The 21279-nt window shown below is 50.2% G+C and overlaps 1 protein-coding gene across 1 annotated transcript; it reads left to right on the top strand.

The window, feature by feature from the left end:
* The first annotated feature begins 14588 nt into the window (after positions 1 to 14588).
* Pdrg1 (p53 and DNA damage regulated 1) lies at positions 14589 to 20970 on the top strand. Its single transcript, XM_047540868.1, has 5 exons — positions 14589 to 14754; positions 16190 to 16265; positions 17316 to 17390; positions 19423 to 19503; positions 20083 to 20970. Exons 1-5 carry the CDS (start codon positions 14668 to 14670, stop codon positions 20163 to 20165), a joined length of 402 nt encoding a protein of 133 aa, XP_047396824.1. The 5' UTR covers positions 14589 to 14667; the 3' UTR covers positions 20166 to 20970.
* The last annotated feature ends 309 nt before the right edge of the window (positions 20971 to 21279 follow it).

Raw genomic sequence — 21279 nt, forward strand, 5'->3', positions numbered from 1 at the left:
TCACTCCATGCTAACGAGCCACTTCCTAGTTTCCTGAGTGTTCACTTATTGTTCCATCCTTTCCTTTGATCTTGAGAGGTCCCTTTTCTTATTGTCTTCCTTTTGAAGCTGAGAAAACTGCAGCTCTGAGAGTTACTGTCTCTTCCTCACTCTCCTTTTCCCTCCCTCAGGGACTGCTTTCATATGGCCGCAGCCCTAATAGAGGAGGAGGAGGGAAGAGGGCAACCCGCAGAGGGAAAGGCGTGGGAGGGGACGCCAGGGGAAGGAAAGAGAGAGTGCTGGAGGCCCCCGGATTGGAGGGCACGTTTTCAAGCAAGTCTGGACCAGGGATCCAGGGAGATGGAAAGATGGGAAAGATGAGGCTGGAGAGTTCTGAGGGGTGAGCTCCTGAAGGGCCTGTAGGCAGCTTTATCCAGCAGGCAGTGGGAGAACCACTGCAGAATTTGAACAGGGAAATGATGTGGTCATGTCAGGATTTAGAAAGAAGACCCATCAGCCAGGTAGAGAATTGCTTACAGCAAAGCCTCCTGGGTCTGGGGAGACCAGATAGAAATTTTCATAGTGATCAGGGAGGGGGTGGGGTCCCTCACATGTCTTGGATATCCCTACCCCCCATCTCTGCCTCCCCCATCTCTCCCACCTTAGCTTTGATTGGATGTCCCTGGGCATTTATTATACAAACACCAAATACTAGTTTCTCTTTGCCTGGCACAGTTCTAAGCACTGTACAACTACTAACTCATTTTATTTCCACAATTTATGAGGAAGTTTACATTTTCCCTTCCTGTTTTACAAATGAAGAAAGAAGTTAATTTGCTCAAAGTCACGTAGTAAGTACTAGAGCCAAATTCAAGCCCATCATCTGGCTCCAGAATCAGCCTTGCTATTTCTCAAGGGAAGGAGTAGAGGAGGAGGAAAAAAGGGAGGCAGGGGGTGTGGTGTGGGGTGTGGGGGTGGAAGGACCACCCTACCTCAGACTGGCAGGGAAGGAAAGATGAAGGAAGACAGCTGCCCTGGGTCAGGAAGGAGCAGTCATCTGCAGTCCTGCAGCCTGGCATCACGTCTGTGTCTGGGGACTGTTCTGGTCTCCATAACACTTAGGATGGGTACCAGCTGTTGCCCAAAGCTGAAAACAGAGGGGGAGAGTTAGGGGTTAAGGGAGTTTCCCTGGCTGGATTCAAGGCTGACAGCCCGTGTTTACACGGGTTGGAGTGTTTGTTGTTTGGGCTGGAAGGTCTGAATTCCAATGTGCTTGAGAAAGGATCATTTCTGCCTTTTCTGTCTCCTACAACTAGGCAGCGAGGCTGGTGGAAAGCAGAGGCCTAAGTGGTGGGTGCAGGGGAGAAGCCCTGGTCTGGGCCAGTTTTTTCATGAGTCTGAAACACTGTCTTCTCACAGGTGCCTGGACAAGAGAGGCAGAGTTAGGCTCCTTCCTTGTGGCCCCATCCAAATGGAGGCTGCCCCTCTACCTCCCATGCCTCCCTGTATCCCAGTATTGGTCTGTTCAAACCGGCAGTAGAAGACAGGTTTTTAGGTCTGATACTCTACAGTCAGAAAAATCTGGGTTTGAAACCTTTCCATGGCTCCATGACTTTGGGCAAGTTGCTGAATTTCTCTTAGCCTCAAAGAAATGTAAAATGGGAGATAACTAGTGCCTTCCTCCTACTCCCTTGCTGAGGATAGTCAGTGGGAATTATTGACTGTGGTGATTCCTCCCACAGGAAGCCCTCCTGGATCTCCAGTTGTGTTGTGCCCTGTTCCCTGTCCCTCAAAGAAGTCTCCCTGACACTTCCGTGTTATGAGTTTTCATTAGTCTTTTCTTTTTTAACATCAGCACACTGGCAGTTTATCTTTTAGTGTTTCTTTTTATGTTCTATGTTCAAAATTTCCTGGGAGTTCCACAAGAGTTGGTATAAGTAATGTATTTTCTTTACTGCCAAATCTCCTAGTGCCCAGTACTGTGTTTGGCACTCAGTAGGTTTTCTATAAAAATAATTGAATGAATTAATAAATGAATGAGTGATTGTGAAGTAGATTCCATTGTCCCTGCCCTCTTTATTTATTTGGGAAATTAAACCCAGGGGTGCTTTTCCACTGAGCTACATCCCTGGTTCTTTTTATTTTTTATTTTGAAACGTGATCTCACTAAGTTGCTTAGGGTCTCACTAAGTTGCTGAAGCTTTGAAAGTATACTCCTCCTGCCTCAGCCTCCTGAGTGGCTGGAATTAGAGGTGTGTGCCATGGGGCCTGGTGTTATTTCCCACATTTTATAAAGATAACTTAGTCATACGGGGCAGTGACTTGCAAAGTTACTAAGCCCTTCTGAATGTCAGCGGCGATGCTGAGAACTTTACTGATAGTATCACTTGTTATCCTCAAGCCAGCCATTTTTGGGGTGGAAACTGAGCCCCAATAAAGTGCTGTCACAAGACCATTTGTCAGGAAGTAACAAAATTGGCAGTTAGGAAATGGATGCTAGAGTTCAGTGACTAGAGGAAGTACTAGGAAGGATTTGGGGGGCTCTGAATGGGGGTGACCCGCCTGTCAGGAGTACTATAGGGGGAACTCTGCCTCGAGGGGTTTGGTCTGGTATGTTCTGCGTGGCCCACAAGTTCAGAGATTCTGACTGGGACCAACAGGGGCGTGCGGGGGTGGGAGATGGGGATGGGGCAAGGGCTCTGCAGTGGGGCTGAGCCAGGTACTTTCAAGAGCTGAGAGAGGCTGAGTCTGGCTGGCATGGAGGGAGAAGGTGAGCCACAGCTGGTCAGAACTGCATAGGCCCTTGGCTCCTCCTGCAGCTTCCCCAAGCCCCTCTCATTTTACAGATGAGACTCTGAGGCCCAGAGAGTTCTATATTAGTGAGTGGCAGAGGCAAATCTGGGAGCATTCCCCCAGTTGCCCAGGGCATGGTCTCTGGGCTGTGTTAGGGTCACTCTTAGGAACAGCTCCCATAGCCTCTCTTACTTAACCTGGCTTTGGGATCCTGTTGAGGGTTCCGTCCTTGCCCACTGCACCCTCTGCTTGGACCAATTACTACCAATTTTCCTTTAGTTCCTACTGAAATACTTGTACCTGAGCAAACTATGCACGAGATAATTGATATTGCATTGTTTATAATAATAAATTGGGAATGGCCCAAATGCCCATCAAGAGACTGGGACTTGTGACAATGGAATGACCTGGGACTGTGAGCACTCTGTCCTAATACAGAAAGGCTATCACAGGGAAAAGAAGGGGCGGAATGGGAAAAGCTGGTTGCAAAGGAGGGAAGAATATTTCCTTTTATGTGTGTGTGTATATGAATCAAGAAACATTGGAAGTTTACATAAGAAAATAAGAGATCATGGCAGTTCTTCGGAGACGGAGGCAGGAGGATCCCAAGTTTGAGACCAGGCTGGGCAATTCCTCAAAACCCTGTCTCCAAATTAAAATTTTTTTTTAATTTTAAAAAGGTTTTGGATTACAGCTCATTGGTAGAGCACTCCTGGTTTCCGTCCCCAGTGCCACAAATGCAAAGAAAATAGATTACTGAAGGCAGTGTGAAGTGGCAGGGGGGAAGAGTAAGGAAGGGAGAGGGACTTCATTATTTTCCTATTTAGGATTTTTTTTTTTTTTTGCAATCATGTGAATGTATTTGCCTATTAATAAAATAATAACAGAGACAGCTGCTTTTCAGCTCCTGTAGGATATTGTAATCCAGGACTGGGTAATTGGTATGGTCAGATTTTCTAATTAAAGAGAAGTCAGAAATCTCAGTTTTACTGTAAAATTTCTTGAATATCATACATTGACTCCAATTTTTATCAAACACTTTTCAGGCCAGTAAGTCAGTCAGTGGGTCAGACATGGCCCGAGGGCCCCGGTTTTCAGCCTCAGCCTGATGGCTTCCTGCTCCCAGCGCTGGGGTTCTTGGCATCCCAGGTCTCTGTGCTTGTGCAGGCAGCTGCAGGGCTGAGCAGCCTCTCGCCCTGTCCCTCTTCTGGCACCCTCCAACCCCTGCCCCTTGGGGCTGTGACATTTGGGGCTTTTAACTCAAGATCTGGAAGGCAGAGAGGGGTTATGAACTCTCAGATAATTCCCTCCCCTGGGGCACGGCAGGCATCAAAGCCCAGCTGCCTCCTGCTGCCCACCCATCTGTCCCTGGGAGATGGGGACAGGAGTGGGGCTGGCAGTGATGGGGGTGGGCAGGAGTTCCTGATTTGAGCTGCAGATCGCTGGGCTCTGTTTAGACCCAGAATCCAAGAAGAGACATCTTAGAGATTGTTGGAAAAGACAGCGGTGGCTGGGGGTACCTAGTTGGTAGGTGCTGAGGAAATTCACCAAATCGCCCAATTCCAAGCTGGAAAGGCCCTGAAGGACCGCGTTGCTCAACCTCCTTGGACAGACAGGGAGAGCAACCTCTGTGCCTCACTACACTGTCCCTGGCCAAGGTCTTGCCACCTCTCTCCTGGGTGCCTGGACTGCCCCCTCTCCTCCCTGGGCTGTCTGCAGCCTCCCTTCCCCTCCTGTTACTCATCTCCACCCTCAACCAGAGGAACTTTTAAAGAGGGAAAGCTGACTGCTTAGAACCTTCTGAGGACTGCCAGCCTCCCTCAGCCTCACCTGTAATCCCTCTCCTGCCCTCCCCTTTGACCTCACCTCCTGCTCCTTCCCTTGCTTATTCTGCTCCAGTCACTTGGGCTTCTTGCTGTTTCTTTGTGTTGTTGTTTTTTGGTACCAGGACGCTTAGCCACTGAGTCACATCCCCAGCCCTTTCTTTTCTTTTTTTGGGGGGGAGGGGTGCGGGGTGCCAGGGATTGAATTCAGGGGCACTCGACCACTAAGCCACATCCCCAGTCCTATTTTTTTCTATTTTATTTAGAGACAGGGTCTCACTAGTTGCTTAGGGCCTCACTGAGTTGCTGAGACTGGCTTCGAACTTGAGATCCTCCTGCCTCAGCCTCCCGAGCTGCTGGGATTATAGGTAGGCCTTTGCACCCAGCCTTGCTAGTTCTTTAACAAGCCAGGCTTCTTCCTTCTGTGGGGCTTTCATCCCTTCTGTTCCCCCAGTACACCTCCAGCGTCTCTTCTCTAAAATGTTGCCTCTTCAGAGGAATTTTTCTGAGTCAGACCCTCCCCATGTATACACACCCTCTTCATCCCCTCTCCCGCCTTTCCCCCTGCTTGGGATGCTGGGGATCCAACCCAGGACCTTGCACACTCGGGAAACATCCCCACCCCTGCCTTATTCTTTATTCATGACATTTATTACTCTCTGACATAGGAATGCATCTTTATTTGTTTCTGGTCTAGAATGTAAGGTGTGCGAAGGCAGTGATCATACCTGGATTGCTCGCCATTGTCTAGTCAGGACTCGGTGGAGCCTGGCACAGAGCAGGTGCTCAGCGATCCTGTGCCAGCTGCCACAGGAGAGGCGCAGGTCTACGGTCCAGGTGATGGCCATTGCCTGTTCAGGTGACCTTACGCAAGCCGCCTCATCTCTCTAGATCCGCTTCCTCACCTGTAAGACAGGGAATCACTAAGACGCTTTCAGCTTCAAATCTTGGATGTCTTCTCCATGCTAATGTCTTTTTCTTCCCTAAGGAATCTGAAAGTCATTTAAATAAACACAATTGTCATTATTTATTTATCGAATAGCTAATGCACTGGCAAGGTTAAAAACTCAAAGGTACAAAGTGGGCACATTGAAAAGTGTCTCCCCGACACAAGTGTCTCCAGCCACAGGTCCCTTCCAGAAGCAACCAATGGTATGAGCTTGTGTGTGTGTGTCTTTCTCCTCTCCCTCTCTGCCTGTCTCTTTCTCTTTTCTCTCATCTATCTACCCTTATGCCCACCATTTTTAAACAAATGATAACTTAATTATGTACAATTAAGTACCTGCCCTTTTTCCCACCACGTATCAGTGTTTCTGGAGATTAGTCTGTATCAGTGTAGAGTGTGCTTTGTTCAGTCAGGCACAGTGGTGCACACCTGTCATCCCAGCAGCTCTGGAGGCTGAGGCAGGAGGATCACACGTTCGAGGCCAGCCTCAGTAATTTAACAAGTCCCTAAGCAACTTAGCAAGATCCTGTCTCAAAATAACAAACAAAAAGGGCTGGGAATGAGGCTCAGTGGTTCAATTCCCAGTACCAGAGAGAGAGAGAGAGAGAGAGAGAGAGCGAGAGAGAGAGAGAGAGAGCGAGCACTTTGTTCCTCTTCATGCTCTACAGCATTTCATTGCATGGTTGTACCATCATCATCTACTTCCCAAGTCCCCTAAATGATGGACAGTTAGGTTGTCTCCAGCCTGTGACAAGACTTCAGTGAGTCCACTTTGTGGGTCCACTCCTTGGATATCTATAGAATAAATTCCTAGCAATGGAATTGCTGATTGAATAGAACAAGTGTTTATAATTTTGACGGATGCTCTCCTTAGGGACCGTAACACTTTGTCTTCCAGACCCTGGTATTGAGAATGCAGTTACTTGTCAAAGGCAAGGGACCTTTAACAGGGGCTGTGCTAAGTCCTCCAGACTCCTTAGATGGGTATATCCACCTTGCTAAGCCTTGGTTTCCTCTTCAGTAACACAGGTGTCCTACTTCAGAGGGTCAAATGAACTTGTGCATGGAAGGTTCCTGGACATAGCGGGGCTGCTACAAAGGTTTGCTATTCTTCCCCTGCTGAGTGTCATTATGAGTGAGCTCTGTGGGAAGAGGGGCCTTTTCTGTCTTGGTCACTGCTATAATATAACTCCTGGTTAATAGAAGGTTCCAATAATTTTGGATTGAGGGAATGAGTCCTCTTTCTCCTTCTGCTCTACCCACAGGGGCTTGTGACCTACCTATTCAGCCTCTTCTACCATGTTCTCCTCTTCTCCTTGGGCTCCAGTCACACTGGCCTCCTCCAGGTTCTCTCCTGCCACAGGGCCTTTGCACCTTGCTGTTTCTTTTGGATGCTAGGCTTTCTCCACCCCACCCCCACCCTTAGTGCCTCTCCACTTGCTTACTTTATTTTAGTCATCCTTAGGTCTTGGTTGAAATGTCAATTTCTCCAGAAAGCTTCCTCCCCTCTGATTGCGCCTGGGACCACCCTCTGCACAATCTCACTGGACTCTCTCAAGCCTTAGCACAATGAGGAATGGTACATGCACGGATGCTCATCATATCCTTGTGGCTGAAAGCCCAGGAGACCCTGGATTGGGCCTGTCCTGCTTATCACTGGGTCTCCAGGGCCTGGCACAAAGTCGTTGCCCTGAGTGAATCAGTGAATGTGGACATCATGTTACAGATGGGTTGACCGGCCCATCCCCACCCAAGAGACAGAAGCCCTGACTCCATGTTCCATCTCTTTCCAGGAGAAATGAGCTACTCAGAAGGTTCTGGATAGTAAAGACCTGGAGGGAGGGGAGGGTGAAGAAGGAGCGGGACAGAATTAAGGGATTCCTAACACTCCCTGTGGTTAGATTATGGCCTTACTCAACCAGTTAGCAGACTTCTCCTGAGCACCCTCTGAGGGTCCTTGTCCTCCAAGAAGAAGCCTGTGGAGCCCTTGTTCTCAGGAGGTCCCTGGACTTGCAAGAAAGCCGGATGCATTTTTTAAAAAATCCTGGTTCAAAACAGGGAAGTGATTAATACCAGAAGAAAATGAGAAATCAAATTCCTCTGGAAGACCTGCAGGAGAACAAAGGGGGCTCCGGGGACTGGTTGCAGGGTCTTCTAGGAGGAGGGTCCTTGAGGGAAGAGTAAGAACTCAGCAAGTAGAGAAGGAGCTCAAGGAGGTGACAGGAGGAGGGCGCAGCCTGAGCAAGGGCAGAGGGGTGGGAAAGCCAGGGCACTTTTGGGAACGAGGGGTCAAGAGTGGAGGAAGACAGGGTGGAAAAGAATGGACCTCCAAGTCAAGGACACTGCAGCCAGTGCTTCTTATGATCCACGAAGATGGAAAAGAACTTAAAAGCCTGTCTACATGACAGTGGTTCAGTAAATATAATACTCACAGCTGTGACGCTGGCCCGCCACAGAAAGGTGGATGTACCCCGCGGTGGTGGGGTAGGAGGGAGCTGCAAAGGAGAAGTGCCATTCTGAAGAGGAACGGGCAGGATTTAGGAAAAAGAAGTGTGTGTGTGCCTGTGACAGGGAACACTGCCCCAGGATGTTTGTGTGGTGCTGTGGGTGTTGGGGGGAGGAGGCCCCACGCGGAAGCAGGCCTGGAGCCACTAGCACTGCAGGAGCAAGGAGCTAGCAGTCCCACTAGTAGGACAGATCTGAGGAGCATCGGGAGAAGCTTAAAAATAAGTAGGAAAAGTTCACAAACAGCATACTCATCGCTGGGTCATCCCAGTGGTTAGGAGGCTGAGGCAGGAGGATCACGTGTTCACAGTCGGCTTCAGCAATTCAGCTACCCAGTGAGACCCTGTCTCAAAATTAAAAAATCATAATAATAATAAATAAAAAGGGCTGGGACGTGGCTCAGTGGTTAAGTGCCCTTGGGTTCAATTCCAGCATCCAGAACAAAATCCAGTACACTCATGGATGCTTCTCTCTCTTTTTTTGTACCAGGGATAGAACCCAGGGGCGCTTAACCACTGAGCCATATCCTCAGCCCTTTTTACGTTTTATTTTGAGACAGGGTCTCACTGAGTTGCTTAGGGCCTTCTTCGTTGCTGAGGACCTGCAATTCTCTTGACTCAGCCTCCTGAGACGCTGGGATTACAGGCGTACACCCCCGCGCCTGGCTTCTCTATGTGTACTATATTACTCAAAGAATTTTCAAAATACAGGAACACATAAAACAACACTGTGTATTTTGCACGAAATCTTACATATGTGAGACCGGGGCATCAAACACAGCAGAGAGGGGTTCAATGAGGTTGCAACTGAGTAGGGGTGGAGGACAAGGAGAAAATCAAACAATATTATAGCAGGTCTAACAATGACTGTGTGCTAAGCTCTGAGGGATGGAATGAATTCAACCCTCTGTATTTCAGTGCATGAAAAATAATCATAAAAATTAATTGAGAAAATCAAGCAATGAACTATAGTGTCTTTACACTATAGAATATTTAAAAAGAACATTTTTTTTAGTTGTAGATGGATACAATACCTTTGTATTTTAATTAATTAATTAATTTTTATGTGGTGCTGAGGATGGAACCCAGTGCCTCACACGTGCCAGGCAAGTGCTCTACCACTGAGCCACAACCCCAGCCCTATACACTATAGAATATTTTGCAGCTGTTAGAGAATAGGAGAAAACCCTGAGTGCACCAGTCAATGATGGCTGAGAGCAACAGGTTTGGTACCACGCCTCCATCCTGCCTCCCTGCGCACCCCCCTTCACTACAGCCCCTTTCTCTGGATCCACGAGTAGGTCTTTGAATGCATATCACAGTTCTGAAAAGACACACCCAAACTGGGACTCTACAGGGAACTGAGATGCAGGGAGGGGTATAAAAAAAGTAGCTTTGGTCTTCTCTGTAATATTGTTATTTATTTTTCCCCCAGTTCTGGAGACTGAACCTAGGAGTGCTCTACCACTGAGCTGCATGCCCAGCCTTCTTTAAAAAAACAAAGTTTAAATTTTGAGACAGGGTCTCACTAAGTTGCTGAGGCTGGTCTCAAACTTGCAATCCTCCTGCCTCAACCTCCCCAGTCACTGGAACTACAAGTGTGTACTACCATGCCCAGCAATATCGATAAGAAGAATCAATTCATGGAGTGGAACATGAATGAATTTAGGATTAATGGTAGTAATGAAGACCACCTCAGGGAGGCATGGAATGTTCTGGGCCTGCACCGAGTCAAGCCACAGGGTCATCTGCTGCCTGGTGAAAATCTAGGCGTGGGGAATTGGGAGACATGTCCCCCCCTGGTGTCCCCATCTGGCTGTATGACCTCAGAAAGGTCCCATCCTCTTTCCTGGCCTCAATGTCCTCATCTGTCCAATGGGAATCAGATTTCTGCATTACCCAGGGATGTGGGAGGATGAAGGGAGGGCACAAAGGGGAGTCCCATGAATGTAAGAGATTATTCTCTGGGTCAGGGGAGGAGAGGAAGCGGAGGCCTCCCGTCCACCTGCCAAGCCCACAAAGGCACAAAGGAATAGAGGGAGGAGCCAGGGACCACCCAGGCAAGCACAGCCATCTGCTGGACAGGCGCTCTTGGCAGCAGCTGGGGGAGATGACTGGATCGTTCAACGGCTAGAGCTGGCAGAGCAGCCACCCAGGCTGCCTGGAGAATTGGGATGTTGAGCCGGTCCCTCACACCGCGCCCTCCCAGCCTGGTCACCTGTTCGAGCCCCCGGCATCGCCCTCCCACCCCAACACATACACGCACAACCCACAGGACTGTACCACGCCTGCCCTTTGAGCCTATCCTCCCATCAGGGCCAGAGGGGCTTTGCCCGGCTAACCCAGTGATGGCCGTGCCTGCTCGAACCCTCTGACAGCTTCTCACGGATCTGAGAAGACCAAGGCGGCTGGGCCTGAGCTGTCACTCCCCCTCTTCAGCATCCTAGCATCCGTGTTCAGAGCCTGGCCTCAGAAAGAATCCATTTTGTCAGGATTTTGGCTCATCTCTTCACTCATTCATTCAAAAAATGTATACTAAGCACCTACCATGGGATTTGGGATACATCAGTAAACAAATGAGACAAAGATTCCTATCTTCATGGAGTGTCCTTTATAGCAGAGGGAGAGTGACAATAAACATAATAAGTAAGTATATTATATAGCATGCTGGCAGGTGACGAAAGCTACAGAAAAGAAGAAATAGAAGAGCAGGGGAAGCTGACAGGAGTACTGGGAGGGCCCAGGTTACATTTTTAATTAAGATGGTCAGGTGCGTCTCATCAAGAAAGTGACACTTAAGCAAAGACTTACATGAGGTGAGGAAGAGTCACGTAGGTATCAGGGGGAAGGGCAGACAAAGGGAGCAGCCAGTGCAAAGGCCCTGGGGTAGGACCAAGTCTGACTTGTTTGAGGGTAGCAAGGAAGTGGGAGAGAACTCAGGGAGGGAGGATGGGTCAGGCAGGGTCCTGTGGGTCTTGGTGAAGAGTAAAATGGGAGCCTTGGAAGGTTCTGACCATGAAGGTCTGGAGGGGACAGGGCAGGGAAGAAGAGGAAGTCAAGCAGGGCTGTGATCTCAGACAAAGTCTGTGGGTTTCTGCTTCAGCCGGATCCTGCAGGGCAGCTCCAGGGCATTAAGTTCTACCTCCTTGCCATCCACCCGACCCCTGCCTTGCCCCAGGCAAGAAAGATGGCTGAGATGATGGGCTACTGCTTGAAGCTCCTCCAAGAGGTTCCAGCGGCCCAAGGGCTGTCCTCCCCAAGGAGAGATGGGGGTGGCTGGTCACTGACCCCAGAGAATGGTTAAAAAAAAAAAAAAAAAAAAAAAAAAGACCTAAGGGCATATCATTCCTGTTGGCTGCAGTCTGCAAACACCACCTCCCTGGAGTGGGTTGGCTGAAGTGGGGACGTATCCAGAACAACCCAGGGAGGCTTCTTTGGTTAGAAAAGATGTAAAGTCCACCCCGACCGGACCTGGTCTCCTCCAGCCTTGACTCCCCTGCCCGCCCCTGGGGTGGGGAGCTCGGTGCCCTGAGTCAGCTAGTCAGAAGTTTAGAAGGTCCGTCGTCCATTCCATAAACACCGAGCGAGGGCTCACTGTGTGCCGGGCCGCAAGCTGGGATCGGGTCAGCCAGCAGTGAACACGTGACACCAGGTTCCCACCCCGAGGCGCTCACGCCCAGGATGGGAGAGATTTAGAGGAAACAAAACATAACGAAAGCTCTGACTGATAAGTGCAGGGACGGGAGACCCCAGGGAGCTAGGGGCCCAGAAGGGATGCTGGCCAAGGGGGGGATCTGAAGCAGTTGTGCAGGTGGAAGAAAACGCGTCCAGGCTGAGTGTGTGCAAAGGCCCTGAGAACCCTCCATGGGCCACTGACCCACCGCTATCCCTGGGTTCAGTGACCATCCTCCTCTGGATGGTCGCAGCCACAATGCACAGAAGGACAGACACTGTGGGACGCAGTGGCTAATCCCTCTCCTCTTGGTGGGGTTCGTTCCTGTAGGTGTTAACTCACCTCAGCAGGCAGAGAGGAGCCACAGCCACAGGCTTGGTGTCCAGTGAGGACCTTGAGGCTTTCGGTGGGCCACCGACAATGCTTTCTGCATCCCGCTATTCAGAGGAAACCTGTTTCCTCTGCCAGCCACGCTGTTCCCCCAGATATCCACATGGCCCACCGTGGGCGCCTCACTTCCTCCTGGACCACTGACCAGCTTCCCTTTCCACCTTGCTCTGCTCTGTTCCCTTCTCGCACTTACGGCCGCCTCGTGTGATACATTTATGTGCTCGTTTGTTGATTATCCGCCTCACTCAGACTGGGAGCTCCTTGAGGGCAGGGACCACGTCTGGTTTGGCTCATGGCAGATTCCCTACCACAAAGCCTGGGAAAGCAATCCACGTTAGTGAAATAAACGCACCTGAAAGGTAAGGCTCAAGAGCCGTTCTGGGTCTGATCTTCTTGAAGTTTTGGTTATGACTGTGACTCGCTTCCCCAAATTCAGTGGCCAGGGGTGGCCTTTAAGAACCAGTCACACCAAGAAACCACTGAGGAGGGAGCCTCCATCCACCCCTCCCCACCCAGACCCATCTGGCCAGGGTCAGGGGTCAGCCTGTCCAGCCTTCACTCCGCGCCGAGGTGGGCGAGGCCCAGGGCTAGGGTACAGGCATCCCAGGGGCCCGGAAGTAAGGCTCGGTTCTCCTTGGCAAATGCCCCGCTTCCTTCACAGGGCCTGTGTCTGCATTTCTGAACCAGAAGGTGTTTACACAAAACATCCTGGGTTTGGCGACAAATTCACCCTCGATGAAGAATCCTTAATGAATCTCCCTTCTTCCCCTCACTAGGCGGCTTCAGGGAAAACTAGCTCTGCCTCTGGTACTTAAAGGTGGCGGAAGTCAGGCAAAGGGGAGGAGCTGCTAGGGTTTCCAGGGCCCCAATTTTGGCAAGAGTCCAGAGACAGCCGTGGGATGGAGACAAGAGCACTTCCAGACCCAGGTCTGAACCTGACGTACTGTGTACAAGGCGTAGCTCTTCTTTTTTCTCCCTTCCTCCCTTCCTTCCTTCTCTTTTCTTTTTAAACTAGGGATTGAACTCAGGGATGCTTCAACACTGAGCTACAGTCCTTTATTTTTCACTTCTTATTTTGAGACAGGGTCTCACTAAGTTGCTGAGGCTGGCCTCAAACTTTTGATCCTCCTGCCTCAGACTCCAAAATTCCTGGGATTTCAGTGAGGCTTGGTGAGGCGTTGCCCTTCTGGCCTCCATCTGCAACCATAAAATGGAGCAATAAGAATCCTGTCTACACAAAGGTTGCTGTGAAAGTCAAGTAAGACAAGAGTGTGAAAGGGCTATGTTACTAGGAGCCAAAGGGGAGAATAAAAAGCTGGAATCAGGGAGGCAGGAGGTCAGGGCCTTCACCTCCCTTTGAGCCTTTGTTTTGCAGCTATACAGTAAGGGTTTGGGGCATAAAGATCTCCAGGGGACCTCTGGTTTTGATGGGCAGCTACGTTCCATTGTCTGCCTCCTCTGGGAAGCCCTCCTGGATATATGGTCCACACAGATTCAGGACTCTTACAGGACTTCTTTTCTGAGTGGCACTTCCTTGCTCACTGCTCATTGTTTTCCAGAACCTTCTTTGGGTCAAGATCAACTATTCCGAATGTTGGGCTCAACAAAGGGGCTTAATGAACACTGTGGTCAGATGAAATTTAAAACGGTTACTGCTTCCTTTCCATCCTGCAGGGAGAGACAATTGAGGGATTTCTATTCCCCTTTATAAATTGAAAACTGAAGGTGTCAGAGATTAGATAAAAGTTACACTGACACATGAACTTTCTTGATGTTCCTTAAACAGGGGAAGGATGATTAATCTTTCTAAAGCCCTTATCATTATCCTGCATAGCTTTTTTTCTCTCTCTCTCTCTCTCTCTCTCTCTCTCTCTCTCTCCTTGCAGTGCTGGGGATGAACCCAGGGCTTCACACATGCTAGGCAGGTGCTTACTGAGCTATAATCCCCAATCCGCCCTCCATGTAATATAATTATTTGTTTTGTCATTAATTGGTGTTTCCCACTAGGATGAACTTCCAAGGGGACAATGATTTTACTTTATTTAACTGCTGTATCTTCAGCATTTAAAACGGCCTGGCACATGGTAGGTGCTCAAGAAATACTTAAGGGAGGGAGGGTTAACAGGCAACTCCAAACCGGGTGTGGTAGCGCACGCTGTAATCCCAGAGACTCCCGAGGCTGAGGCAGGAGGATCGCAAGTTCAAAGTCAGCCTCGGCAACTCAGCCAGGTCCTAGGCAACCTGGTGAGACTCTGACTCAAAAATAAAAAATTACAAAGGGCTGGGGATGCAGCACGGTGGTTAAGGCCCCCTCGGTTCAATCCCTGGTCCCAGCAACAGCGGCAGCTCGGGGGACCATGCGTCCCAGCCTGCAGGGGGCGCTTCAGACCCACCCCACGCTGGGCCCCGCCTCGGCGCCGTGCGCGGAGCCTGCGCGCCGCCGTTCGTTGGACTGCGCAGGCGCGCCGGAAGCTCGGTCGAGCGGCGCGTGCGCGGGCGCGGCCTCGGCGCAGCTCCAGCGGAGCGTCGTGGGAACCGCGGCCGGAGCTGGCAGGAGCCATGCTGTCACCCGAGGCGGAGCGGATCCTGCGGTACCTGGTCGAGGTGGAGGAACTCGCGGAGGAGGTGCTGGCGGACAAGCGGCAGGTGGGAGGCCCTCCGCGGCGCGGGGCCCAGCGGCGAGGCCGAGCGGAAGCGCGCGGTGGCAGTGAGTTGGCCTGGGCCGTGGCCGGCGGCTGCGGAGCGCAGACGTGGCTGCGAGGGCGCGGGCCAGACGCCCGGCGGCTTCAGCTAAGAGCGCGCCCGCTCCGCCCGCAGCCCCTGCCCTCCCTCCTCTGCCCCTCGCCGCCCCTCGGGATCCCGTCGCGCCACGACTCCGCGCGGTTCCACGAGCATCCCTTTCAAAACGCAGTTCCGAGCCCCTCATGGCTCTCGGTGCTGTCCTCTGGTCAGGGCTCTGGGGGGACCAGAGAAACAGAAGAGCCCCGCGGGCCTCGTGACCCGGCGCGACCGGGAGCGCGGGGCCCTGGTTTTGGGGGCCTGGTAGACCCGCGCCGGGAGTTCGGGTGGGTCTGGTTCATAGTTTTGGGGGCGGGTAGTGTTATTGGATTTAGGTTTTTAAAGGCTCCCTGAGACTGCCGCATGGAGTCCAGAATATAGCGGGGGCGGGGACAAGGGGGGAGGCAGGGAGACCTGCAAGGGCCCATGTCATAGCCCAGACTCGAGAGGGATCTAGGCCCGGTGGTGGTGATGGGAAAAAGTGAGTTGATCAGAGACATATTTTGGAGACGGACTCAGTAGGCTGTGATGATGGCTGGGTAAAGGGGTGAGGGAGCCATTGGAATCAAGTCTGGTTCCTGAATTCCTCTCATCTCCAGTGAGAGGGCAGGGAGGGGGTCGGGTGTTCACTGAGAAGGGGAGGGCTTGGGGAAGAGCCTGTCAAATTAAATACTGCATAAAGGTCTGCCAGATGAGGACCAAAATAAGAGTTAAAGTTTATCACACACTGGGTGCCAGGTACTGTGTTGACTCATTTAGTTTCTTGTTCAATAACCTGTAAGGCAGGTTCTGTTCATAGCTCCATTTTTTAGAGTAAATAGGAGGGTAAAAATTACACAGCTCAGAGCAGGCAGTGCAATTCAAACCTGGGTGTTCTGGCTCCAGGGCCAGCACTCTCAATCAGTATTTGGTACTGCCTCAGAGTAACTTGTGGTAGTGCCCCCTCTGCTGCTGTTCCAGGCTGGTGTTGTTGGGTTGCTTATAATATTAGATCAGAATTAGCTAAAAGGACTTGTCCAAAAATAGATCTTCCTGAGTCTGCTTCATTACAGTGTCTGGAGAAAAGGTTTCCACTCCATGGTGATTCTGATACACAAGTTTGAGTGGATAATATAAAATCACCCATTTAGTCAGTGAAAGTTTTCTTCGCACCTTCTCTGGGGGCTAGGTATCTGCACAAGGCATCATCTTTAAGGACCTGGAAGCTGAGTCCAGTTTAGGCAGGATGCTGGAGGTAATGCCTTATCTCCTCAGGCCCTCATCTGTTAAGAGGTAGCTGAGTTCCAGTCTGCTCCTGTTTCAGATTGTGGACCTGGACACCAAAAGGAATCAGAACCGGGAGGGCCTGAGGGCCCTACAGAAGGATCTCAGCCTCTCTGGTAAGTTGGGACTTCCTTACTGCAGACTAGAGGCCTATTCAGTCTTTGAAGGCCTTCACCTTGTCCCTGATAGTCATCAGGCAGGAGGCCACAAATGTGTGTGATTCAGTCTTATGGGAAACTGAACAACCTGTGGAGGTGAGGGAGCAAATGGCACTGTTCATACATAGACTGTGGCTCACAATTTTAGCTACTCACTTCAGTGATAGGCCATGAGCTCCTGTCTCATGGATCATGGCAGACACCGAGACTGGGGATATGTATAAAAATGATGGTTCAGGTCCTCTGCTGCACAGATAAGAAAAACAATATAAAATATATAAATGGAAATTGTGCAAAAGCTAAAGACAAAATTGGACATGGGTAGGTGTTGAGAATATCCAGGAGGAAGGAGGGGGTGGAGCTTTTTGGATAAGGCCAGGTGGCTGCGGGCAGAGTAAGCAAGTGGGAGATCAGCTTGGAGATGGGCAGCAACCAGGTCGTAATGAGAGGTACTGGGGGCCAAGGGAGACATTTGCATTTTGTTTAAAATTCAGTAGCATGTGCAAAACCTTCCAGTTGCTTTATATCTCACCACAGTACCAGAGTTGTCCTACAAGACCCCATGTAATCCAGTCTACATAAACACCCCCTCTGCCTGCACTCATTGTCTCACACTGTCTTTGTTGTTCCTAACACCCAAGCACGCTACAGAACTTTGTGTTCCTGTTTCCTCTGCCTGACTCCCCCTTCCTCAGATGTCTGCCAGGCTTACACCCTCACTTTCTTCAGTTCTTTGCTCAGATATCACATCATCAGCGAGGCCTTGTACCACCTGGTATAAGCAACAAATCCCCTACCTTAGTATTCCTCTTAGCTAGTTTTATTTTTCACACCAGCTCTTATCGGGGTCTAATAAATCATCTTTGTTTATCCCCTGTCATCTACTAGAGCTCCATGAGGGCAGGAGCTGTATCTTCTTTTGCTGTGTTCTCAGCCTCTAAAACAATGCCAAGATGATAGGTGCTAAAAATAAATACTTGTTGAAGGAATGACTGTTTGCTGTTTCAGAGGATGTGATGGTTTGCTTTGGGAGCATGTTTATCAAGATGCCTCACCCTCAGACGAAGGAAATGATTGAGAAAGGTAAGGCCTCCTGAGAATGGGTCGGGATGGGGCTGCGTGCACACCAGCTAGGGCCTTACCCCAGGCAGTTTGATGGAAGGCAGCTCTGTTACAGAGTTCACACTGATGTGTGTTTTGATCCCTGCTCTGTCATTATAGGCTATTTCCTCATCTGTAAAAGGGGACATATCCATATAGCACAGTTAAGTTGAGCTGAAATAGTATATGTATAGCATAGAGCTTATTTATAAACTGGGTTACAAATAACAGAAGACCCAACAAATTGAAGCTTAAGGAAATATGATTCTATTTTTCTCATATAAGAAGTTGCCCAGAGGACTGCCAAAGCTCCCAGCAATGGCACTTAGTATATTCTCATGTCACCATTATGGGCCTCCTGTCCTTGAGCCTTACTGAAGGAAAGGCAGAAGACTTCCTCCATATATGGCCTTGCATTCTGTTTGGAAATAAGGCCATCCACCCCAGGGACTTCCTGTCAACATCTCATTGGCCAAAGCCATCCATAGCTAACTAAGTCAGGGAACTTGTAGTTGCAAGGGAGCAGGAGCAAGTGACCTTTTGTCTTTTACATCCCCTGTAGTAGAGACTGGGTTGAAAACAGAGGTTTGGGGATAGCGAACCTCTAGGTCTGCCACAGCCTGGGCACCCAACATGTGCTATGCCTCCAAAACCATGAAAATTCTGAAATCTCTGGAGAAACATCATAAAAGCAAAAAGGATTTATAAACATGGGTCCTTGACTAGGAGAAGGTTACACATATTTTCTCCTTCATATCCTTGAAAATATATAGGACCAGCAAGGTTGCCTCAGTTCCTGAAGACAGTGTCTGTATATCCTTTGAAACCAAAATTCTCATGACTAGATCAAGCCTGTGAGTTTCCAGCTTTTCTGTTTGAAAAGCACATAGTCACAGTATAGTCGGTGAAGAGCTACTGTGCCTGGTGGCAGGCCCGAAGCTGCCAGGCTGAGCTCTCAGCAGGGTTGCTTGCCTGGGTTCAGGATCTAGTCCTGGGCTCTCTTGGCCCACAGATGTCGTCTAGTCAGTGTACCTAGAGGGGCTAGGACGTCGGTGTTCTCAGGGATCTGCACTGACTAGACAGGCTCATGAGACTCTTTCCTCAATGAGGAATGGACCCACTGAGCCAGGTGCAGTGGTGCTCGCCTATAATCCCAGTAACTTGGGAGGCTGAGGTGAGAGATTGACTCGACAACTTAGTGAGACCGTGTCTCAGAATTTTAAAAAAGGGCTGGGGATGTAGCTCAGTGGGAAGGCACCCTGGGTTCTGTTCTTCTTCCTTGGGGGAAGAAGAAGAAAGAGAACTTGTCTAGGCCCTGAAGCTTGGCCATCCAGGGCTTCTCTCCAGCCAAAAGAATGAAAGTCTGAGGGAAGACAGATTAGCCAGAGTTACCTATAGCAGGCGAAATGTCACAACAGTTAATAGATATGAACTTAAAGAGCTGCCTCTGTCATGTACCGCTTCTTAGGTACATGACACTTAAGAAGTGATATTAGGATGACCTTTTCTGTCCTTGGGATTAATTAGACGAATTTGAAGCATTAGGGTTGCCCACTGATTGTTTAGCTCACACGTTTCCACAGTCGTCGTTTTCCAAAAACCCCTCACCTTGATGGACTTGAATTTGTAAAATCCCTCAGTCGTCCGTGTTCCAGCCGTCTTGGGTTGGCTGCATGCCTCGTTTTGTTTCTCACAGTTAAATCTTCCCTTACTCACAGAGGGCGGGTGGCCACAGTTCTGAGGTTGCCTACCCGTCTACCAGCCACCTCAGTGTTCTTTTCATAATGGAAGAAAGATGAGTGAACCAGGAGTCAGGGAAGTAGGTGCTCAGTCCTGTCTTGGGCAGATCGTCTCTCTCTTGCCTTTAGTCCTTCCTCGGTTGGTTTCTGAGGTCCCCTTTTCCTTCCCAAATGCTACCAGCCCTACCCGTAGCCCCTGGGGAGAGGCTGAATCCCCGCAGCTGGTTATTCTCTGTATAACAGCCTCATCCTGCTTCCCCACCTCATTTTTTCAGATCAGGACCACCTGGATAAAGAAATAGAAAAACTCCGGAAACAACTTAAAGTGAAGGTCAACCGCCTCTTTGAGGCCCAAGGTATTGTCCTGGGGGACCTAGAGCCAGGAGGGGAGGGAACCATCAGTCACACTTTGAAGGACGGGAATGGAAGTCCCTCAGAGATGGGCAGTGGCTAGAGCTGCATGTGCTGAAGCAGTGGTTGTAGCCACCCAGAGATAAAATGGATAGGGAGGTTTGTGGGTCTTCTAACTCCTGTCACAGCATCTTTTCCAGGCACCAAAACCTGCCTGGGGTGATGTCATATCATATGCCAGGACTTGGTGTAGGGACCATGATAATTCTGACTGAGAAAACTCAGGTGACGAAGGTCAGAGCTGAAATCCTAGGTAAACCCAAGCATTTCTGTGGTGGGTTCAGGTCTGGCATAAATCCTGAGTTATGTAGGCAGCAGCCACGACTTTGCAGGTTCTTGAGGCCCAGGAGCAGTGTTGCTGTGCATCGTCTAGTGCACTGCAGAGTTGGAGGCCCATCCTGTCAGACAGGCTGCCTTTGGCAGCATTAATGCAGAGTTAGCTGCTTTCCTGGGCCTGACTCCAGAGCCAGCAGTAGGTTGGGCAGCAGGAAGCACGACTTGCTCATGAATTCTTCTCCCCCCAGGCAAACCGGAGCTGAAGGGTTTTAATCTGAATCCCCTCAACCAGGATGAGCTTAAAGCTCTCAAGGTCATCTTGAAAGGATGAGACTCAAGTACCAAGATGGGGGACCTACGACCAGCATCCCCCCCCTGCGGTTGCGGAGGACCCTGGAAACCTGCAAGGACAGAATCGGCCCTGTCAGGGCATAGGCTTCAGAAATATGTCTGTGGCTCCTCTATGAAGCCCTGTCTGCAGTGCTTGGCTGCTGTGATGGCAGGAGGGACCCCTCAGCTCGTCCCTGTCTGCTGCCTGACCACTGAGGGTCAGTGGATACAAGGCTTATTGACAGGCCCTGCTGCCACCAGTAGGTGTGTGGGGGTGTTGAATGACTACAGAGGCACTTCTCAACAATGGCCTGCTGTCCAGATGGGCCCTGGGAGGGGAGAAGGGAGGAGGCGTGCAAGCTTCAGGCCAGCATTCCTCTCAGAGGGAGAGGCCTTTCAGGCAGCGTGAGTAACAATTGAAGCAGAGCAGGAGGCTGGGCTGGCAGGTGGCTTCTGAATGAAGCTTGGACTCTTGGTCCTCTGTTCATCTCTGCCATCACGGGGCGAACCCACATCCCCCCTCCCCCCAGTTTTGTCCTTCCTGCTGGCTTTCCGGAGCAGGTGCTGCTTATCAAGCCCCAGGGCTGCTCTCTCATAGGGGGCCTTGCAGAGTGCCACAGCAGGGAGGGGCGGGTGGGCCTTCCTCCAGCTCATGTTCTTATCTAGTGCCTCTGAAAGCTTTTAAAGGTGGCCAGTGCTGCTCAGTCTGGGCTTCTTCCTGGCCCAAGATGCTAGGATATATGTGCTGTGAGGACAACTGTCCTTTGTGTATATTGAAGGATCAATAAATGTTAGCTACATGAACAAGTAGCTTCTAGTTGTCACCTCATTCGGTCCTTCACTAAGGACACAGCATTCCTTTCAAAATACCCCTTTTGAAGGGATGGGGCTCTTGCCTTGAAATGATACCAGGTTCAGACAGGTAACAAGTGACAAATGAGATGTTGCACCTCACATGGTCTCCTAGCTCCACATGGCCCAAAGTTATGTGAGAACATGGGCTGGTGTGGCCAGATCTTCAGACTTCAAGAGGAGCTAGAGGGCTGGGGAAATAGCTCAGTCGGTAGAGTGCTTGCCTTGATGAGTTCCATCCCTAGCACTGCAAAAAAAAAAAG

This window comes from Sciurus carolinensis, chromosome 2, assembly GCF_902686445.1.
Source record: "Sciurus carolinensis chromosome 2, mSciCar1.2, whole genome shotgun sequence".
Lineage (NCBI taxonomy): Eukaryota > Metazoa > Chordata > Mammalia > Rodentia > Sciuridae > Sciurus > Sciurus carolinensis.

Excerpts from the sequence above, each read along its gene's own strand:
- Pdrg1 (XM_047540868.1), top strand. The coding sequence starts at position 14,668 with ATGCTGTCACCCGAGGCGGAGCGGATCCTGCGGTACCTGGTCGAGGTG. Across the intron at positions 16,266-17,315 it reads GAAGGATCTCAGCCTCTCTG|AGGATGTGATGGTTTGCTTT; the intron begins GTAAGTTGGGAC and ends TTGCTGTTTCAG. Across the intron at positions 17,391-19,422 it reads GAAGGAAATGATTGAGAAAG|ATCAGGACCACCTGGATAAA; the intron begins GTAAGGCCTCCT and ends TCATTTTTTCAG.